Source organism: Myotis davidii, unplaced genomic scaffold (genome assembly GCF_000327345.1).
Source record: "Myotis davidii unplaced genomic scaffold, ASM32734v1 scaffold49, whole genome shotgun sequence".
Lineage (NCBI taxonomy): Eukaryota > Metazoa > Chordata > Mammalia > Chiroptera > Vespertilionidae > Myotis > Myotis davidii.
In genome coordinates this window covers 2066909-2085632 of record NW_006300375.1, presented here as the reverse complement: position 1 = coordinate 2085632, position 18724 = coordinate 2066909, and the positions used below count along the sequence as shown (strand labels likewise).

The 18724-nt window shown below is 33.8% G+C and overlaps 1 protein-coding gene across 1 annotated transcript in view; it reads right to left on the bottom strand.

The window, feature by feature from the left end:
- SEMA3A (semaphorin 3A) overlaps window positions 1–18724 on the bottom strand; it is a 231698-nt gene that overhangs the window by 107348 nt on the left and 105626 nt on the right. The window contains exons 5-6 of the mRNA XM_015572694.1: window positions 14949–15042; window positions 6679–6798 (exon numbers count right to left, since the gene is read on the bottom strand). Of these exons, the coding sequence (XP_015428180.1) occupies window positions 6679–6798; window positions 14949–15042 (214 nt within the window). The remainder of the gene's footprint in view (window positions 1–6678; window positions 6799–14948; window positions 15043–18724) is intronic.

Below are 18724 nucleotides of genomic sequence, written 5' to 3'. Positions count from 1 at the left end.
ATTAAGTAAAACAGAACAAAATAGTGTCAGAGCAGATTAGGAAAGCAAACATAACTGGTTCACTGTATAAATTTGCCAAACAAGCACTAGGCGTTATTAATGTACTGTTTACTGTATTGTTCACATCATACATATATGTGCTATGTACTATGTATGGAATTGCTATGTAAATGATAGCAGCACCAACCACAGTTATTGAGAGCATTTATCGTATTATCAGACACTATTCTTAATATCCCAAATAAACTGTCTCATGCAGCCTCAGAAAAACAGTATAAGATATTAGAATTAACTCCATTTTAAAAATCATAAATGGGCAGTGAAAATAAGTGAAGTAAAAGCCACATAGATAGTAAGTGGAGGGCTTGGGATACAAACTCAAGCACACTGACCCCCGAGCCTACAAACCAGAGTCATTGAATTGCTTCTTATTTGACACATCTAGAGCGAAAGGCACTGTGAGAAACACAGATAGGCATCTATGTGTTCTTCGAATTCAAAGGTGGGAAAGATTAAAAGCTACTGGGTGGAATGATTAAATGAAAAAGGTAGTAAATTTGAGGACAACCAACTCTATTATTTGAGTATGTTAGTGTTTAATATTAGAGAGGTCACTTGGAATTAGACGTCAAAGGATTTGACAGGGAGTGAAATCTGGATTCAATTCATTTAAAAACTGAGAGACATAAATGGTTTTGGAATAGAAAAGTGTTGCGATAGCCATCAAAGCTGCATTTAGGGAGATCTCTGCCTACGAAGGAAAAGTATGTACAGCTTATATTTGTTAGGAGTCTTACAAAATTAAGCATAAACAATAATCTATTGAGTAAAACACATTTTCACAAGTCAACATTTCTGAATCAGGATCAATTTTATTGGTCATCTGAAAACTATAGCTCTAAAAAACTTAGGGCAAACATATGAACATTTATCAACATGAAAAGGCAGTATTATGTAAACTTTTTTCATTTAGGTATTATCATATTAGTTTTGAGATATCATAATTAAAAGCTTCTGAAATCTCCCACTACGAAGGTATTTTTGTCAAGCCTACATTTAATTAATAATACTCTAAATTTAAATGTATTCTGTATTCCTTCCACTGAAGTGATTAGAACATAGTAAATTTTTTGAGAGGTGTGGTGGGTAGGGCGATTGGTCAAAACTATCCATTCCATTAAAGTTCAATGGCATTGCTTGCCACCATTCAGCTTTATCTGGCTAAAATCCTTTAATTCCCTGGCCCCTGCTGTTGGGGAGCTCTAGGCTCATCACACTTAACCTCTGCCTAGGCTTCTCTGAAAGGAATTTGTTTCAGTCCATTCACAGTTTCAATAGTTGAGCCAGCCACACGCAACTGCACACTGGTCTTTTACCCTGAGCACACTAATCTGATTGTTTTTCCACTCTACAAACTCTGGGTCAACAATCAAGCTGCCGCCAGAAACTAATTAATTTGCAAACAGGCCTCTGTTTTCACAGAGGGAAAGCTTTTGAGAGCCATGTCAGAGAGGCCAGGCACACCATGGTTACATGCATTGTCATGGCATCCACTTCTCTGGGTAAATCTCTTGCTGGATGTCACTGCACACATGAACCCAGATTACCCAGTCAGCAGTAAATCCCTATTGAGGTCCACTGATCTCTGAATGTACTGACTCTGGAAAGAGGAAATTGGTATAGACAGGCTCTGAATTCATTAAATTGATGGTGAGACCAGAGAGAAATATTTTAGGAACTCAGAGAAGAAAGAGAGCTGGCTTTAAGTTAAAGAATTTTCCAAGATATTATCTAGTTTTTATAGATTTTTCATTAAATTTAATTTAAAAGTGGGATTCCCTTGAGGGTAATAATATTCTTAAATGTTATTTTTCTAATCTCACCATTCAACTATAAATTCTCAAATAAGTGGTTCAAAATCTGTGACTAATAGGCCATACTTGAGAGTTGTATTTTTTAACCAATCATTAAAAAATGTTAAAATAGCATATCCTTAATATTTTATTCAGGAATATTTTCTTAGAGCTCTGAAAAACATAAAATCTCCTTCCAAACATTGTCACTGAGTTAACTTTTATTCCAAAGTTTTATTCATTTCTCCTCATTAGTGCTATATAATTTCAAACAAAACCAATTGAGAGTGATTATGTGCCCTAGACGAAGTGTGACACAGTAAGTAGGTCCTCGAAAAGGATATTAAATAAAAGTATATTTGGTAAATTTGCTCTTCTGGAAATAGAAAAGGCATATTTAGTTAACTTATTAAATGTGTTATCATTTAGAAAATAGAATAATTTTATGGTATATTTTTGAAAAGGTTATAGTTGGAGGTGCGCATTCTTTTTTGGGATGAAATTTTTTTCTGGGTAATAGATTCATAAGAAAAAAAAGATAAACTAGGTTGGAGTGAGGTAAGGCATGAACACTTTGTTGTTGAGATCTGTTTTTATTTTGTTTTTCAATGACAGTATAATTTCTATATTATTTTGTATTGGTTTCAGGTGTACAGCAGAGTGAGTAGTTGGTATGAATACTTTAAAATATCGCATATCCATGCTTCAGCATAATTTCAGCAAAAATATGTTTATTTTTTTGTGATTCTATACAGTGATATTTAACTAACAGAGTGTAATTCGTAGATATAATTCAAAAGTTAAAAAGACTGAGTCCTTGTTTTGTCTTTCACAGGCTGTGAAAACCAAGATGACATTTGTGGTTGCAGTTGCTGTTTTGACTAAATGTTCACTCTACTTATGTAATACTCCTCTGCTCATATAACCATAAAATAAGGCTTCCACAGGGCTTTTTTCTCCAAGGTCAGCAAAATATATTACTAACTTGCTTAAGTCGGAGAAATAATTCAAAATGGCATCATTAAAAAGCCTGATATTATGCAAAACTACATAATTCGTTTTACTTGTTAAAAAATCGAATTGGATACTTTGACATAGTTTATGTCTTTAAAGATAATAGAATTAAAAAAGTACATCAAGAGAGTTGTACAAATGATTTGAGATTAGGTATCTGGTACCATGTAACATTAATTTCTACTCCCATAATTTATTTGCAATCACATTTCTTGGTGTTATTTACATAAAAATATATCTTGTGGAGAAATCTGAATCTTAAGAGAACGTGGAGTATCCCAGTACATGACCACAGAGGAAGCTATGCTCTTTCCAATAATTGGGCGAGCCAGGCTGGTATGAGTGTTACAGTGAGAGGAAGGAGAATGATGACTTGCATACCATTTCAATTACAGAAAAAAGCAAGTGGGTTGGTCTATCCACAGGCATGATACTTTTAGGAACTCCACTAAAAGAAAACAGGTCTTCCTGAAGCGAGTGGGAAGGCCTCACAGTCTGGGCCCTGTAATTAAGGTCTGTTTGTGCTCACTGGGCCTCAGGTCTCTCAAGGATCCATGTGGTTTCCCATATTAAACCCTACTGTGACTGCCCTTTCACCCCGGCTCAAACACAATCACTCACAGAATGAGTCTGACAAAGCTTCCTAAGCATGCTCCACCCTGTGGAAGTGGAACAAAGGACACAGAGAAAATTCACATTTAGCGAGTGTTGACCACATGCCAATACTTACTTAGTACTTTTTACAGATTACCATGTGGTCATTTTTCCACAACTATAAGAGGGAGGTAGTAGTGTAATCCCATTAGAAGTAAGGTCCAAGTGATATGAAACCATCTTGCTCTAAAGACTATGGTCTTTCCTCCATAACATATAGCATTCCAATATTAATTCAAGATCTAAAACAGTGTCCATCAAATAGAAAAATAAATGTAGGTTAGCCCTTCATCTGCTCTGATGGATGGCTAATCTGTACAAGAATCAGGTAGTAGTATTTAAGTGCAAAATGTTAAGAAATCATTACTATAACAATAGCATGAACTTATTTGTATACTTACTAAGAATATATAAATGACATAGTTACCTAATTCTCACATCCTTGGTAAACCGAAACTGAAGTTCTAAAAAATATGCTATTTAGATAATTTATGAGGCACAAGAAAAAACATTCTGAATCTGGGCACATCGTGGCAAACATATACCAGTTCATTTCCTGAAATCAAAAGTAGTTTTAACATCTATCAGCCTTAAAAGAGGAGCTAGTGTCAATGAAAAAAAAATCGTTTAGAAAAAGCAGCTTTTGTTTCTTCACCTAAATGTATTACTCATTCCTAAATTTCCTGTTAAAATAAATTTAAACTTTTATTGATATTATTATAAAAATATAAATTTTAGTATATAATTATGAAAATAGTGAAGTTTCATTACAATCAAGATATTCCAAGTTCTAATTCTAGACAACTGTTTTATTTTTTTTATTTTTATTGAGAATGATATTAAAAGTCATTAAAATAGGGCAACTGGTTCTTACAAAAGTAAATGGTTTGAATTAATTTGAGGAAAGCAAAGGAAGCCCTGTGTCAAATTAATTTTAATAGGTCTTTCATAAAGTACCTTGCAAGATAGTTGATTACTTCTGGTAACACAAATGATTATGCAGTCTTTGCTCCTGCCTCAAAATTCAGTTATTTGATGCATGAACATCTAAACATGATGTTTCTAACTTTATTCTGAAATGGTACTTAATTTCCTGAGGCTTGAGATTCACACAGTCCCTCGTTTCTATCTAAAATGTGTCTGCATCCCCATCTTGCAGCAGCCCTGGTTTCTGCACCCTGTCAAATGTAACCTTTGTGCTAATTTGGTAAAATCCGTTCTCACGTTTAGTGCTGAGAGACTGATAACTGAATTCTCAAATGAACTGCACATTTGCAGAGATGAAGTACAGAGCTGCGGACAATGACTGTTTTCCCACAGTGTAAATTCTTCAGACTCAGCTGTCAACATGTGAGTGTGTGCAGCACAAAGGCGGCTTTAACTTGATGACTTTTTTCCTCCAAGGCCATAAAAATGAAATGGATACCGTACTCTCCTTAATGTTATTCCATCTTCTAATGAGATGCTCTTTTTCAGGGACAGTGAGAGCCTGTATGTTTTTTAGAGTTCTTAGTAGATCAAAGTCTCCTTCTTGCAGAATAAAAACAAACGTGATCCTTCCTAAATAAATATTTCAGTTTGAGAATAGACCAGAAAGCAGCAGCGGATGTTCCGAAACTGTCCTCCGGGAGTTTGGAGTTAAGCTCTTTTATAGTTTTACGCCAACAGTCTTATCATGATCTTAGCATCTTTTCTCTCTCTTGGTGAGACACAATTTCTCTGCTGGTCACCCAGCTACCACACTTCTACCCCAGGGGTGGGGATTTGATTATATGTCAAATCTCCTTTGATTACCACAGTGTTTCTACTTAATTAAATGACCTTAGGCATCATCTACATTAAAGAGAATACCATGGGGAAGTGATGTAAAACTTATTTGAAACTTGGGAGAGCAGGAAAAAGGGAAGCGAAAACAAGTGCCTTCTAAAGAGAAAAGGCTGGTGAGCAGTGACACGTCCTGCAGGAGACGCTATTCTAAATGGAGACTGATAAACAGCTATGGCAACTCATCAGTGACCGTTGGAGGAGCAGTTCCATGGGATCAAAGTCAGGTTGAAAGTGGATAAAGGGGTGGAAAAGTTGAGAAAACACGTTTCTAACACGGCTATGCACTTAGATATGCAGGGACTTCATGGCATGCCTCGATGAAAGGGGGTGCTGAATAGATGAGCAGGTTTTCAGGTCAGAGGGAGAGTTAGTGGTACCGAAGAGATAAAGACAGCAAAAGACATGTAGATTGGGGAAATTTACATAAGCTCATCAATGCAATTAGGAGCAAAGGCAGACCAGTGAAATATGCAAGGTAAGAGGCACACTAATACATAAGAAATAATGGATGATCAGAAGTGTTGCAGGAGGGAAGAAATGCTGATTGAGCTTACTGGTGGTATGTATGTTTTATGTTTTGAATGGTCACTTTAAAGTATTTATCAGAACAAAGATTGTAACAGACAACTCATGGTCTCCTGATGTTTCAGTGATGTTTAGAGGTCATATTTTTTCTCTAACAAATCAATGAAGGACGGAGGGATTAAATGAATTTTGGGGGTTCCCCAGGAGAAGAAGCAGGAAAAACAAGTGTGGTAGAAGTTCAAATGATGAAATCTTCAAGCATCTTACCGAAAACAGATGGACTATAAAATGAGAGATAGGGTTTTAGAAAGATTAAAGGAGAATCAAATAAATAAATGATATAAAAGTCCTTTGACATTTTGAAAGTACTTTCAATGCAATGTTGTCTTTAAGACAATTTTTTAAAGTGTTATATAACTTATATGATGTTCTCAAGGGAAGATGGAAGTGTGGAGGAAAAAAACACACTACATCATGAGGTTTGAGATTAGTTGTGGTGTTCCTGTAAGGCAGGATTGGTAGGTCATCTTATCATTTTCCATCCCTCCCTTCCGGAGCTCCAGCCCCGATCTATTTCTTTCCATAGTTAACTGCTGAGAAATTTCACTTTTGGCACAGAGCAAATATTTCCCTGAATCCGTAATCTCTCTTTTCTCTTTGCCCAGCTTTCTCACACCCACAGCCATGACGTCACTACCATGTGTTTAACTGCATATTAAATCTCAAGTCATATGACTTGAGCTATACAAAGAAAGTTTTCCAGTTACACCTGTTACGTGTCTATGTTCTTACAAGCACCACCTACCATTGAGCCACCTGGAATCATGCTGCTCTGTCCTGATTGGGTGGTGGTGCCCAAGAGTCCGGAAGATAGCAAAGTCCCGGCCCATGAAATCAGCTGCCGTTCCGGAGTATAACTCTCCATCTGTGTTGTGACAAGATAAAACCACATGCACATGCTTCAATTCAATTAAGGTAAGAAAAACAAAACAAAACAAAACAACAAAATGCAAGTTCGGTGTTAAGACCATGTTATAAAGAAAACAGAAATGCTCTCTACACCATTATGCAAAGCTATTTATTTTTTAATCTTATGTCTTTGTTATAGTAAGTATTTTATTAAATCATCATTCAATAATTTAGTACCTGACTACTCATTTAGTACTGACTTTGAAAAATTGAATAAAATATGACTCAGTGGATATTAATAAAACATGAAATATTATTCTTTTCCACTATAACCAGAGACAAACTTACAAAGTGCACATATGGTTTGCTTTTATATGTGTAAAGATGCTATGATTCTAATAATCTTGTTTATTAAGATAAGGAATCATTGCAAAATCTTGCTTATAGTTCTTATTTTATGGAAATTAAATTTCTAATATATTCATTTAAAAATATTTTTGTATTTTATTATAATTCAGAAAGTATTAATATTTTCTTTGCCAAATTTTTCTTTGTTTTTTTGTATTTTAATAGAGGAATTTGGAGAAGTGTTTGAATTTAATAGATGCTATCATACAGTCAAAAAGAAAAAAGTCTACCACATAACCTCAGATATAACAGAGATGTGTTTAGAGAGGAAGAAATTTTGACAAACAGCTCATATTCATTATAGTTCAAATTCTCTTGTTCTTTGACTCATTCCAATTTAAACTAAATTTACTCTAGGTCAGAGTTTAATGATGGAAGACTCCTAATCAGAAGGTAAAGAATAGATGGGAAAAGGAAAAAGGGAGGAGAAAGAGAAGTTAATATTTACTGAATACCACTCTGTGCTGGCTCAGCAGTCAGGCCCTGGCTGGACACTTTCAAATTATCTCATTTAGTTCTGTCAACAACCCCATGACGTAAGGGTATCCGTATTTTACAGTTCAAGAAACTCAAGGTTGCTCAGCTAATGACTAGGCAAGTCAAGGTGAAAGTTCAAACACAGGCCCATTGGTAATTATTATGGTTTCCTCCCTTTAAGTAGAAAGTGCCACATATTAGTTCATCCAGAAAACTCACTGTTGCCTGTCTACTTACAGTGAATAATCAGCACAACAAAATAACAAAAAATTATAAATTTTTCTCCAAATAGTCTACCATAATGACAGTAAAAATATATTATCTTGTTGATCATTTGGATATGTTAATGTTTTTAATTCATTGATTTAAAAATATTCAGAAAATAAAATAGGTCTAGATAAATTATAACCTAAACGTTTTAATAATACTATGTCCATTTTCAAAGGACTTTCGTATTTATTAAATGAGTGGAAAATTTTCTCTGAATCTTTACTTATAAATGCTTTTGAGGGAGTTTTATTAATCGGATTGCATGTGTGATATTCTTTGTTCACACCTTCAATTCTCACTTGCAAATCAGGGCTTTGCAATGTAAGGTAGACATTCTCAGTAAGATAGACATTCTCAGTGGCCCAACCCAAATCAATTTCCTTGGTAAGACCTGTGGTTCTCTAATGTGTTTGAATGCACCAAAACAGGCTTTGAGAAACCCCAAAGCTGTGAGGAATAATGATACAAAGAGAACCATTGAACAGCTCCAAACTATGAGAATGAGTTTTTTAAAAATGTTGGTTGAACAACATATTAAGTACAAATAATCAGTTTAGTAAGTGGAATTCATGTGATATCCCAAATTGTCATAATATGATACCTTTGGGATTCAAAAACATCTATGTTCTCTTCACTTAATTAAATATCAAGTTCAAATCTGACTTGTTTTCACTATAACATGGTGCAATAATATTTAATCTTATAATAAGGCAAAGAAATAACACTTTTAACCAATGTTACCACAATAAGTATAATTTAAGAAAAAGAAATGACCCTGTTCTAAAAGCACAAAAATGCTTTGAATAAGCTAACTATAAGTTTCAAGGGTACTTTGAAATGTTTAAATACATATTGTTGCCTTAATTTTAACTTATATTCAATCGCTGTAATTATTTTTCTCCATGGGACATTTGTGCCTTCCCCAATGTACTGTTTTTATTAAAGTTGATATTGTATCATATTACAAGTATTGATATATAGATATTAGATATTTTTAAACGTCAGGGAAATTATGTTTCTTGTTCTTTGTGAATAACAGGGTGTAAGTGTAAAATGTCTTGTGGAAGTACCCTAAAATATCATATCAATGTCAAATAATTTCAAGTTGTGAACCTGTCACAGAACACCTTGCATTCTCTTTACCTTAAAAAAATTTAAATTATTGGTTAATGCTTATTTCCCTTTTCACTATGTTAGTGATGAAAATCAGAAAAAGAGAAAACAGAACTACAAAAACATGAAAACTAAATAATATCATATCAGAATGTGGTCAGACAGAGCATAACTAACAGGAGGTACAATCAGAAATATAAAGAATGTCAGTAATTAATCATTCTTGTTTTTTCATTAAGCTTGCTCCCGTGTGAGGAAAATCTATAATTACAGTTGTTATTACATGTAACCTCTATCCAGGAGAGAGTTGCAATAACAAAAACAACAGCAACTGGAAACTGTTACTTGAGTAAAGGTAGGTATTTGTTTCTCTTATTCATTTAGTTAATGATTTTATAACTTCCAGTTATTTTTGTTACCCATCCCACATGAGGAGGGCAAAAACCAATACAAATAAAGGCAGAGGAAGCATGACTGATTTGTTCCTCTTTTAACAAACAGTGAAAGTAGAAGAGCTATTCAGTAGAAGGGCTGTTAACTCAATTTATTACTAAAAACAGAATTAAATTAAACAATGGACTTATAAACCAAAGGAAGGTTGCAGTTTGGATACCAGTTGCCTTCAGTAATAGGAAATTACCTCTCACCTGATTATTATTTTTGGCAAGAGTCAGAGTGATTTCTGTGAGCTGGAGGGCACCAGATAATTGGGTGGCCATGAAGGGCACATTCTCATAGTGTCAGTGCTCAATATCAATAACTATTCCTTTACAACAGGTCTGAGATCACATTTTCTGCTGAGGTTTCTATAGGATTCTTATCAAGGATAATTGCTCCAGATGATGTATGGCATATTTGTTGTTTGGATGCAAAATTATAGGAGGTGGAATAACCTACTATTGCATTCTCACTAAGAAGAAATATAATATCAATTTAGAGTACATTTCATTTAATATACTTGTGCATTTTCACTATATATTAACAACTTAGTAAATTTTGCAGTTATCTGAAATTATCTAATGATATCTGGCTATAAGAAATTTACTGTATACTTCAGTTGGCATATTTACAACTAGGTTTAACAGAAATGCCTACTTGCCAAACTTGTAGTTTCTCGGTCAATTATGAAGTTATCAAATTGTATGTTGATTTTTGAGCATAATGATAATTTGTCAGTTTTATGACCACAAATATGTTTTCCTGGGGATCTGAAGTAGTGTATTAGGTCAATGTTATCTTGTGTTTGAAATTTCACTATGGTTAAGATAGATACTTTTTGGTTTTCCATATATACTAAGCCACTAGTCAAAGAAACTATCTGTCCAATTTTATTAAATTTATGATAAAATAATATACTCAAGAAACTGTTATATTTATTAAAAAGTGGTTGTGGAAACATGTCCAACCAGGTTCTTAAGTCTCTCTACAAAAAAAACATAGACAATTTAATATCTCAAAAATAATACAATGGCGTAAGATACATTAGTGCTGACAGATGTAACTAACCACTCAGAAGTTGTCAAATTTAAAAGATGCTATTTGAGCACACCATTCTTTCTTAAGTGTTAGCCTTTTAAACTGTCTTTAAGGACAGCATTCTTTACTGAGATGAACAGTTTAGTGAACTGCATTTCCGCCATTGTGGAGTTATCTGAGAAACATGTGTTAAAAACAAAAGCTCACGTGTACTCTGGCCTTCCTGTGCACAACTCAAAATGCAATGGAAATGTTGGCTTAGATCGTTAATGTATTAGATTACAATTCCTAAGAAGGGTGTGGTGAAGAGAAACAGAAGGTGAAAAAACATTTCCTTATGAAATCGAAGCATTACTAACACAGGTGTAAAGTGTGACATGGATGTGAGCAAAATCAAACAAACCTAAACCCAAGACATTATGTTAACACCTTAAGTAAATCCCACTCACAGAATAGCAGAGTAATTAGAAACGTAGGAAAAGAGAAGTTCTTTCCTCCCCCCCCCCACCCCCGCCCTCAATCTATTTCCTGAGAAGTGAAGGGTATGAGAATAATTTTACATTTTTACATTTATTGAGCACATTTCTGTATATGATTGAACACAGGGTGGGACCACAGTAGTTTTATAGTTATTTGTCTGAAAAATAATATAATAAATAATAACAATAATAAAATCTGTGTTTTGAGTACCCACAACTATAAACTTACTTTTGCCCCACACTGTATAATATGATGACTTTGTTACTTATGCTGTCCTTGAAAACTAACATTTTTGAGTAGTTAATATATGCACATAGTACAAAGTTAGTAAAAATAGAAAATGTATAAGGTGCAACATTTGTCTCCCAGACTTCCTAAAGGCAACCATATTTACCAGTTGTTTTTGGTTTGTTTGCTTGTTTCTGTTTAACATATATTTCAGAATATGTAAGCACTCAAATGTAGTATGCTGTCTTATTTAAGCCTCACAACAAACCGACGGAGTTCATATGGCCAAGCCATTTTATATATAAAGAACTGATGTTCAGAGAGGTTCAAATAATTGTCTCAGTTATAGTTAATCAGCGTAAGGAGTGCCTTGTTTGCTCTAACACAAAGTGAGAGTGTATCCTAATGTCAAATTATGGTTATTCTTGAGACAAGGCAACTTTCTAGTTAACAGGACAGACCCTTGGTCTAGACCTCAGTAGTAGCTCTTAGTGGCGGAATATTTATAAATTATTATCACTGCAATGCCTGGAAAAGATTTTAATGAGGAAACAAAATGGCTTTCAAGTTGGCTATTCCCCTCAAGTCCTGAAAACATGAGATGATACTTAGTGAGGAAAATACGAAGTTTTATGCTTTTGCTGTGTTCACACATGGTATTTATTCTGAGCAGGACAACAACTACTGCTGTTCATGAAGAACTTGGTAAAAATGTCATAGAATATGTAGAGGTGGGTGAAAGAAGAAATATCAAAAAATATTAGAGCAATTTAATATTGACAATGGTTTTTATTAAAGAGGATTTGAAAAATTAACTTTACTAACGTGATTTTAAAAGCTTAGACAGATTGTAATATTTGGGGACAATTCAGTAGCTCTGTATTGCTCAGGAGATAATCCATATTTTCTATGGTCATCAGCTGAAAAACCCATGGCATTTTGGAATGAGGTCCTATTAAACCTTGACAGATTTCATAAACTAAAATTTTAAGCTGTCATCTGGTTTTAAAGTTTACTACTAGTTGAACCTGCTTAATAGAGGGTCTGAAAGAATCTGCTGCCAAGTCCTTCTAGCCACTTTATAGGTGGTTTGTGTCAAACATGACGCTTTCTTTCTCAGTCTTGGGAAAGGAAGCAGCCAGAAACCACCTTGGCAATTCCTCTTATTGAGAAATGAGAAGAATGTACTCAAAATCTTTTGGGTAGATGTAGGTTTTCCCAACAGTCATTCACTAATATATAATGTGCAGACTTTATATTTCAGAGACAGTTACTATTGTATGCAAAAGTTTGGGAAGTGCGGTAGAAAATATTTATGTGTAAAAAGATTCCATTAAATTAGCAAGCATTCTTTTTTAAGCAGCATCATGGAAAGATGCCAGAAACATCCAACAAGGGGAATTAAATGTACTGTGAGAAGAAGAATTTATAGCCTAGTTATAAAAGAAGCAAGTAACCTCAATAAAGGAAGTCACGGCTCTTGAATTAAAATGGTGTTGTAGATATTTTGAGGGACTTTACCAGGTCTAATCTGGCCTGCATTCTGCATTTTTCTATCCAATTGATTCAGAAGTTAATTTATATTGGCTTGAAGAAACTTCCTTGTGAATAAGCACTAAATATCTCTGAAAGTTACTCAATTAGTTCATCATATTAGGTAGGTGAGCTCTGGACCTCCATTTTAAAGCTGCTTTTCTGAAATGCCTACTGTAATTCTTAGTCCTACATCGTCTCCTTGGCTCACAACACTTCCCTCATTTTCTTTTCCTTTTCACAAACCTATGTAGTCTTTTTCAAAGAATTTCTAGTATAAAACACAAACTGTGGAGTTAATAGTCTTTGTGGACTTTGTGTGGTTGCATACCAAATGAACTATGTAATACTTACCTGTCATCATCCTTTCTCAATGGAATATTAAAATAAATAATCGAGCAAATCCCTACTGAGAAACATACCACACATTAAAGCTGCTTTAGGCACAATTTTACATACTGCTTTTTGAGGCAAATCTATTTTTTTTCCAGTATGCAGTTTAAATAAGTATAAGCTGCAAGTTTGAACAAGGTTGGATTCCTTCCCTTTGTTTAAGACAACTCTCAAATTTCTGTGTGTGCACTTAAGGAAGTCATCCACGTATAATCACTAGGCTATCTGTGAATAGAAAATTATAAGTGTACTATATTTGCTGCATTTCTTCAGGTCTTAAACTTTTGTTAAAATGCTCCATAAATGGATCAAATGGACTGAAATTGTCTACATTTGAAAAGCAATAAAGGAGATAATTCATGCAGTAGTGGTTTTATTCTTAAAAGGAAAGGGATCAGTGAAATGTAGTTATGAAGTAAACACTAGAAAATACTGGAATACTGGAAAAATATATCTTTATCACTAATACTGCAGTCAATATGACTAGTTCTATTTTGTTAAGTAGAAAAATATTTTTTAAAAGGAAAATACTGGCAAAACTTTTGACACATCAAATAATAATCCAAATACTTTACAAATATTTTTTATTTATTTCAGAGAGGAAGGGAGAGAGAGATAGAAACATCAATGATAAATGAGAATCATTGATCAGCTACCTCCTGCATGCCCCTCACTGGGGATTGAGCTCTGAAGAGGAATCACACCATGACCTCCTGGTATATAGGTTGACACTCAACCACTGAGCCACACCAACCTGGCCCAAATTTATAGAAATCCAGATTTAGTATTCAAATTTCAACTAGAAATTTTACACTTAAAACATTTCACTATTATTTTTGTTGTGTAATCAAATAATTACTCTCTATGTTTTATAAAAAGGAAACAAGTTACATAATTTCCACATGATTATATAGAAACTACATTCAGGAGAACGGTAATGACCAAGTAGCTTTTGTATTTTAGGTTCTTGATATAACAAAAGTTAAGAAGAAAAATTGTTTAATGATGCTAACTTTGTTTTGTGTTTTATTTAACTCCAGTCCATAAGTAGTAAAAAAATATGGAAACATTATCTTTCAAAACAAACTAAAGTTTTCTCCTTCATCTGTCTATTTCTATTTTCCTACTTATAACATCTCAACATCTGGCTAAGCATTTACTACCCATCTTTAATGCTGAAGGAAAAAAGGAAAGAAAAAAAAAAAACTAGAGAAAAGGGTAGAAAGAGTATGTAAAATGTTTTGTTTTATTTAAAAAGAGTGAAAGATGTAAAGTCAAAAAAGCTGAATACAGGAGACCTTCATCAACTCAAAGTAACACAATAGGGTCTCTGCCAATCATACCTCCATTTAGACTGATTGTGCTGATTAAGTTTCCAAATGTTGAGAGTGTGACTGATCTTAGAACTACAATTTAACAAGACAATTTCATTCTTTCCTTTTGATTTGTCAAAATTCTCAATTTAAACACCCCTTTCATGAAATGAAAAACAAAACCATTCTTTCAAAATAAAAACTTGAAAGTTCTAGTGGAGATGCATATAGTGATCGAGCCAGCAACTTCAAAGATACTACGAAAACACTTTGAGTAAAAAGAATCAGAGTCTGCATAATGCAATCATCAAAAGAGCTCTTAGTATTTCCTCAATTTTCAAAATATTTGAAAATATCTCAACTCATATACTCCTAAAGCAGTTTATGTTCAATAATCTTAGCCTATAATAAATAACATGCACTCTAGTTATTATCTATAGAAAATTCACTGTTTAATTGGTTGTTGACTACGCACCTATTAAAAGAGATGCTGTCAGCAGTTTAGGGTCATATGGACTCTTCCCACGTCCATTTTCAAAGTGTGAATCTTCCAGCTTAAAAATGTTGTCCTATAGATAAGAAAAATAAGGATAGAATTTATTTATGACAAGAAATATTTTATCATGCCAGTTAATCAGAGAGAGATTGAATATTCATGCTCATTATCAATGGGTATAATTATTTATGTAAATGGTAGAGATGGCAAAATAACTGAGTGAATTAAAATCTAGCTATTACTAACCAAAAATCTACTTAGTTCAGTGATATTTTTTTTTGGTTGCATTTAGCATGTTTCAAGGAATAATGTATGAATGAAATCTAAAGACAAGACATGTCATGATAAGAGTAGGGGGGGTCATTTTATCACATAGGTTTGCCAAAAGCTAGCCTGATGGTTCTTGAAGCAAAGGATTTTAAATTTAAATGACTCTTTTTATTCCTTCACAAAGAGAAAAAAGCAATGAACTATATTAGATGTCTAGAATAAAATACACTATCTTATTTTTCTCTGTGTTCCAGAAGGAAATGCTAAATAGCCATTGCAGTTACTTCCCCTACTCTTGTCATTTCTACTACGTTGGGGCTTACATGCTTCTGAAGCATTTTTAAATTCCACTGGAACTGAAACAATCCTTATCATTTTCTCTAAGTGAGAAATATAAAACTGTATGTTATGGGAGGTGTGCCTGAAGGTAGTATCATTAGAACAACAAACACACAGGTGACACATTTTTTCTTTTTTTATCACTGGGAAGTCTGCTCAGATGACTCAAGTACCCAGAAACTGGAGTGAATATTTGACTAGTACAGAAATATGCACGAGTTCCAAGGTAGAAAGTATTCCAGGAAGCACTGCAACAAATTCCTTAAAAAGGAGGCAACTAACTCATGCCTGAGACCCTGCCCTCAGAATGTGTTGGGGGTTGGGGGGTGGGGAGGAATGCCTTTCTGAGCACTCTTTTCAGAATCAGGTGCACTAGGGGATAAATTAGGTCAGAATATGCATGCTTTTTCCAGGAGCACATTAAGTTGTCCACAGGCTGAAATAAAATAGCTTCTTTGGCAATTTCTAGTATTCACATAAAAGTATTTTCTATCTTCTTAGAATAGTAAATGGTGTTCATTTATGGGACACTTTAAAATTTAATATTTCTGATGGAGCTAATGGCAGAGTTTCAAATTATGACTTAAAATTCATTTGGGTTAGGAAGGAAGAGTGAAATAAAAAGGAAACAAAATGTGTTCCTCATTTTTATTACTGTGAGTGAGAATTACTGATTCCATGTACTTGGTACTTAGTTATCCTCTAGCAAGAACGGCTCTTTAGCTGGATTCTACATGGTGGGGTAATTCACAGGGTTTCTCAGAATTGTGCTAAGCTGTAGTGCAAGGACAGTGATTAGAAGGCAGGCCCAGCCAGGCCAACGATTGGCTCGCTAGTTAATGTCTTTGAGGCGCAGGTTCCCCAAAATCAGTGTTGGTAACTGACTAGTTTATTGAGAAAATTTAAAAGAATTAAATAAAGCCTTTATAAAGCAGCAAGCAACATAAAAAAACAAAAATATAATTTATTTGTATTATATTAACACTTCTCATATTATCACTGCAACCAAAGATATGAAAATTAAACAAACATTATCATTACTATAATTTTTCCTAGTGTAATTTGAAAGAACTATAACCCAAAGACAGTTATATTAGTCATGAAATTACAAACTTGTTTACAATATAAATGTATTTATTTATTTATTTTTACATTTTATTTTATTGTTTAAAGTATTACAGATAGTAGTAGATATGTCTCCTTTTTTTCCCCCCCATTGACCTTCCCCTGGCCTCCCCTACCTCCCAGCACATGCCCTCACCCCACCCCCCAGTGTCTTGTGCCCATTGGTTATGCTTATATGCGTGCATACAAGTTCTTCGGTTGATCTCTTACCTCCCCCACCTCCCCAACATTCCCCAGCCTTCCCACTGTAATTTGACAGTCTGATTGTTTTATTACAGGCACTTGAATATTAAGATTATAATATTAAACTTATTGGAATATGCTAAGAAAAAGCATAGATGAACCTCTTAAGAAATATTTGGATGTATTTTGATAAAAATTAGGAACTAATTAAAACAGATATGCTTAGTGAAAGATATATACTCTATTGCCACAAATCATAAAAATATTATTAATGTTTGTGTAAATGATTATTTATCACAGGTTAGAGGTAGCAGCAGGGAGAATTGGTGGTGTGGTTGAAAACATTGTAATAAATATTATAAATTTATTATCTTCTTAAGACATTTTCCAATCCTGACAAAGATGGAGCTATCAAAGTATGAGACATTTGATATCTGCGATCTTGTGTCCAAGTTAATAAGACAGTGGCAAGGTAGACGAGAAATACTTCCAACCTGGTGTTTAGTATTTGATTTACAAAGTAAAGGATTAGAGTTCATAGGAAGAGAGGTTAAGCCTGTCAGTTATGGTTCAAGAGAAGATGAAAACCTATCCTTCGTCATGGTATCAGGCCATATCTTCAAAGCAGGCCTTCTTCTCCCTTTCCTCCTCCCCCCACACTTTAAATGTAATTGCTATCCAAATTTCTGGGTATCTACCATGTAATTATTATATATTCTTATATGATTCTATTGAAGGGTAAATTGAATTTTCTTTCCAGCCTAGTGAGCTGGGAGCCTAGAATAAATAAATTTCATTTTGAATAGGGAAGTAAAAGAGATTTCCCACATACAAATATTTGTTGTGTAAACTTTATACCCATTGCACACAGTAATGGGGTCCAAGTGTGTTGAAATCAGACGAAGCTGGGTATTACCCCTGGCTCTGCCTTTCATTTGCCTGGGCCTCAGGCAATGCCTACACCTTTCTGAGCTCAGATTCCTCATCTGTAAATGGAGTATAAGAAAATCTCACAGGGTTTATGTGAAGATTCACTGTGATAAATTACAAAAATAATACTTAGTGTGCCTTTGAAAATATTAATTTCCTTTTTCTACAGTTTTGTTTATAGTTGCCACAAGAAAATCATGCTTTCTTATACTAATCGATATGTTTGTGCCACAGTGGAAATACTTGCCTATATTTTCATCATTGGAAATTAGGACATGTGTTTAAAATACATGTGATTGCTTTGAACACTGAAAATGCGCTGAAAATTATTCTTTCCTATATTTAAACAGGAGTCTAGTTCAAAAGCTTTGTTAACAATGTTATTAAATATAACATGTATGAAAATTTTCAATTAATAAGACTACCTTTTTAATATGTCTGATAAATTTAATGGGATTGATATTAAAGAGACATAAATATTGCTCTTCCTGTTATCTTGTAAGACCTATTAGATATATGGAGATATTATTTTATTATACTTAAACGGTTTTAATATAATTGATTATTAGTATCCTATGTTGTCACATGTAATATGTCACATAGAAAACTGTCCAGTTGTACTTGTTAGGCCTTTTGAAACCTTATTGCTACTCAATGATTTTATATTTTAAAGAGTATTAAATAGATCACATATGCAAATAATGAGACCAAAATATCACAAGAACAATGTACACAAACTGCATAGTTTATGTCTTACTTGGGCTGAAATAGTTTCCATTCTTAGTAATACATGAACAAAAATCTAGCTGCATAGATTCTAATTGCTTTAGCAGATACTATGAGCATATCATATAAGTTACTGTGCCATATTTTATTACATGATTGCATCAATTTTCAGCAACTATTTT